Source organism: Gossypium raimondii, chromosome 3, assembly GCF_025698545.1.
Source record: "Gossypium raimondii isolate GPD5lz chromosome 3, ASM2569854v1, whole genome shotgun sequence".
In the NCBI taxonomy this organism is placed as follows: Eukaryota; Viridiplantae; Streptophyta; class Magnoliopsida; order Malvales; family Malvaceae; genus Gossypium; species Gossypium raimondii.
Window position 1 is genome coordinate 39,591,987 of NC_068567.1, and position 4,192 is coordinate 39,596,178.

The following is a 4,192-nucleotide window of genomic DNA, read 5'->3' on the forward strand; positions in this document are numbered from 1 at the left end:
AGGATTTTCAATCTTAAGGTTTAAGCATGCATAATTTAAGTCAACTAATTCTACAACAATCCCTAATTCTTCAGTTAATTACTCCCATATTTGATCATTAATCTCCCTAAGAAATTTAGTCACTCATGAATCTAGATGCAATTTCCCCACCAATTAATTTAAACATGCAAACAAGAATTGAATTAAAAAGAAGGGAAAAGAGAAATTGATTCGTTTTTTATATATGATGCGCTCGACTGCTGAAAATCCTTTAATAACTAGCAAGATATCATTGATGGCAATAGAAAACAAAAAGAAAATTCTAAATAACTGAATAAATAAAGGCTTGGATCCAAATCAAATCCAAGTCTGAAACAATAATGAAAATTTTTATGTAAACTAAAATTAAAGTCTAATTAAAACTAAATCTACTAACTAATAACCTAAAAGTGGCTCCCCAAAGCTCAGCCTAAGCCTCGCTATTTATAGGCAATATTAGTTGCCCTAATTAGGTCAAATACAAGCTAAAAACTGATAAAAGTTTATTGCGTGAACGGAAACACCCCTAGCATAATTCTGGCCCTCGTCACAATGGTGTCATGACAAAGGATGTGGGTGTCTTGACACGCAACTTCGAATGGAAATTCTGGTGTTTGCTCTACTGTGTTGTGACCCTAGGTGCTTGTGTTGCGACATTGTTGTCATTCCTAGTGTTCCTAGGCCTGAAAATAGGCGTCTTGCACATCCGATTAAGTTTGTTAATACTACCTTCGGCCTGTATTGGCCCTATAGGTCACATAATGCTAAATTATGCATAAAAATGCTTATTTTGCTAATTATTGAATTATGCATAAAAATACTTATTTTGCTAATTATTGAATCTAAATTACTAAAACAAAAAATGCATCAAAATGACATAGAATGGCTTAAAAACAAACTGCTTAAGTGGCGGAAAGACTTTAATTTTCGACAACAAATTGTGGCAAATCACTATTTGTTTGGACTTCAAAGGTAACAATATGACTAGCACCAGAGACCCCAATGGACCTTCTTGGCCAACTCCGATAGTATTCATTCCATAGAAATAAGAACCCACCAGTGCAGATTTCCCAAAGCTATGATGGGCATGGCTTGAAAAGTGCTATGATTGAGCTGACAGAAGAGAAAGAGTACAATCTAAATGCGAGACTCCATATAACTCTTCAACTACATTAGGATCATTGCAAGCTTCAGCTTCTAATGAAAATGTTCCAGGAACATATTGTTTCCCAATGCCATGCATATGGAAGGAAGTTTTTGCTACAAACTGGCCATTTGCAATGGGTATGGCTGACTGAGGACTATAATTAGATCTCTCTTTAGATTCACCTTGAAATACATTTGAGGTTCCCAGTAATTTGCTACCTGAGAGTCCACATAGGTGACCAATATGTTAAAATTTTGCTAAATGAAATTCAATTGCTAGGTAAGGAACCATATGATTGCTTCAACTCTGCTTTCTTTTCTTTTTAACTAGGAAATTGAACTGATAAATCTACGTTGAAAAACATATCTGCACTCATTGAACTTTATATCTTATTTTTGAATGTATAAAGATGTTTCCGTTCATACCTTGATATGTCTGCAGCAAGTTACTCCGTTTTCCAAGAAGAGCATCGAATGTAAGCTTCGTTTGAGCTCATTATGCCTGCTAGCAGTGTACGACAACTGCGCCTACTGTCATCGAATTCAGCCAATAAACGGAACCAGATGAAGCAACAGGAGTTACAACTAATACCATAGGTAACATCAAAATATGGAAAATAAATATGCAAAACAATGAACTAAAATCATTTTTATTGCAAAGCTTAAATAGAACAAACTGAACTAACAATAAACTTAGCAAAACTTTATGTCAAGGATTTAAATTGCATACTGTCATTTCTTCAGAATAAAAAACATGGTGTTCTGTATTCTGGCCTGTTTGAGGAAGGTCTAAGAATTCTCAAAACAAGGCTAGTACATCAGCTCGTTCCAAATATAATCACAATATGATCTTAAACTATAACCAGCTCAGACCAAATTGAAGGGAAAAAGAGGGTAAATGAAGAAAAAAAGATCAAGCTGCTACATTGCTGACAGAATCTCTGTTCAATTCCATTGACAGCAACTTTATGCCTCTTGTGATAATCTTTTGAGGATCTAATATCCTTGTTACAACCATGAACTTGACAGCAAGGAGAGCTTGTTGTTCGAGCTTTCTTGGCAGTCATAGCCGAACAAACTGAAGAAACAACAAAAGTTTCCTTTAAATGTCTGCCATGTTGTGCATCTCTATAATCAGTCAATCTCCCTAGCTTCAAATCAATGAGTGAAGATCCTTGACTGTTGAACTCCATCAAAGAACTAGACTGCTTGGAACCAGATTCCTCTTCACCATAATATGAACTAGAGGTGAACATACAAGTAGGAGAAACTAGCTTTTTAGCAGATTCAGCACCAAAACCCAAACTGGTGTTACCATAAAAGGGTTTCTTGTTCATATGTGAAAAACCAAAATCCATGAATTCCATGCTCTCAACAGCTTCAGAATCAGTAAAAGGCTTGATATCCCGACCTAGCAATGCTTTTCTACTACCCGAAGCATCAACTGCCAAATCCATTTCATCAGCAAATGACAGGCCTTTCCCTTCAGAACCGTAGCTGCAGACTCCATCACTATGAATAATGTAAATGCCTACATAATTCATGAAAAGAAACTTTAGGCCTTAATAAAAAATTGAAGAATATAATGATTGCCGAACTTAGAAAATGTCCCAATAGAAAAAGGAACAGTAATAAAGATACAGACCATTTATTTTGTTTTGTATTTTTTTTTTCAATTTTAACATTACATACAAAGAAAAATAAATAAATCCCCCATGAGAATTTGATAACAGGTCCGTTATAATAGGTAGAAAGAAGAGAGAGTGAAAGAAACAAAACTATGTTTGGTTACGGAGAAAATGAATGGAGAAAACAAAACAAAATGAAATTTGAATGCTTGTCTTGTTCATTGTCCAGTGAAACAAAAGAATCTAGCTCGACGAACTTCATGAAAATAATTGAACTGAGAAAAGCTGATAATTTGAGTTGCACAGACTTAAGGCTGATGTTTCTTTTCATTTTTCTGGTCTCAAGGAAAAAAAAATGAAGATGTAATCAAAATGTGAGCTTTCGAATCCCATGAAAGTAAATGTAAAAAGACATTAACTACATGAATCTTCTGCTCAAGCTGAAGTGCACCCAGAGCTCATATATTTAAAAAAAAAAAAAAGGGTTCAAATTCTTTCACATTTCAAATCCTAAGAAAACAGAGCTGATAACAAGAAAATTACTCTTTGTTACTCAAAACAGAAAAGCTTAATCAACAAAAAAAAAAAATGGGAACTACCCGTTTTCAGAGATTAACATACAAAAAAAAAACTAAAATGGTACAGTTAGTCCCTATTACAATTTTGCAAACATTCCCATCTTTTCTCTTTTTTTCTACAGTTTTCTAGGAAACTAAACAACGACAACAAAGACCCTCGCCCCCGGGGGGGGGGGGGGGGGGATAATAAATAACCACCACTACCCCAAAGAAAAAAGAAAGGTTATCGTGATTTTCTCTAGCTTACCGCAATGAAATTGAAAATGTCTTCACTTTTCTGGTAAGGTAGAAGCAGATTCAATGTGAGCTGACATGATTTCCACTATTACAAGTGCTACAACTGTTCTACCTGTAAAGCATGTCCAGAGCTTTTGTAGTTTTTGAGATGCATGTTTTTCCTCAAATTCCATTATTGGCCCTTCTTTTACGACAAAACCACCTAAACACAGATTTTTGTTATGATTATTATTACTAGAACTTTGTTGGGGTTGAATTTTATTTTTTAACATTTTTTAGTCCGGTAAAAGTAAAAATTAAATTATTTTAACTAAATATACAATAATTATTTATTTATACTTAGACATGTTCATGGGTCGGTTACCCGTCCAGGCCCAAAGATCCACCCAAAATTTGAGAAGGTTTGGGCAAAATGTTGTGTCCGAAAAATGGATTTGGGCAAAAAAATTAGGCTCGTTTAAAATATGAGTTGGGTTCATGCTTGAACCTTCAAAGCCCGGTCCGACTCATTTTTAAAATTATAATACTTTATATTATGTTATTTTTATATATTATGTAATTTAGAATACATTAAAAAAATAAATC

The 4,192-nt window shown here is 34.3% G+C and overlaps 1 protein-coding gene across 2 annotated transcripts; it reads right to left on the bottom strand.

Moving 5' to 3' along the window:
- Nucleotides 1-1,798: 1,798 nt before the first annotated feature.
- Nucleotides 1,799-3,773, bottom strand: LOC105794256 (squamosa promoter-binding-like protein 6). Of its 2 annotated transcripts, none has more exons than XM_052628337.1 (2): nt 3,618-3,773; nt 1,799-2,695 (listed from the first exon to the last, which is right to left on the bottom strand). In XM_052628337.1, the coding sequence occupies exon 2, from the start codon at nt 2,619-2,621 to the stop codon at nt 2,016-2,018; it is 606 nt and encodes a 201-aa protein (XP_052484297.1). In that variant the 5' UTR covers nt 2,622-2,695; nt 3,618-3,773; the 3' UTR covers nt 1,799-2,015. The 2 variants fall into 2 exon arrangements, with proteins under 2 accessions (XP_052484297.1, XP_052484298.1); XM_052628338.1 differs by lacking the exon at nt 3,618-3,773 and adding an exon at nt 3,414-3,530.
- Between the last annotated feature and the right edge of the window lie 419 nt (nt 3,774-4,192).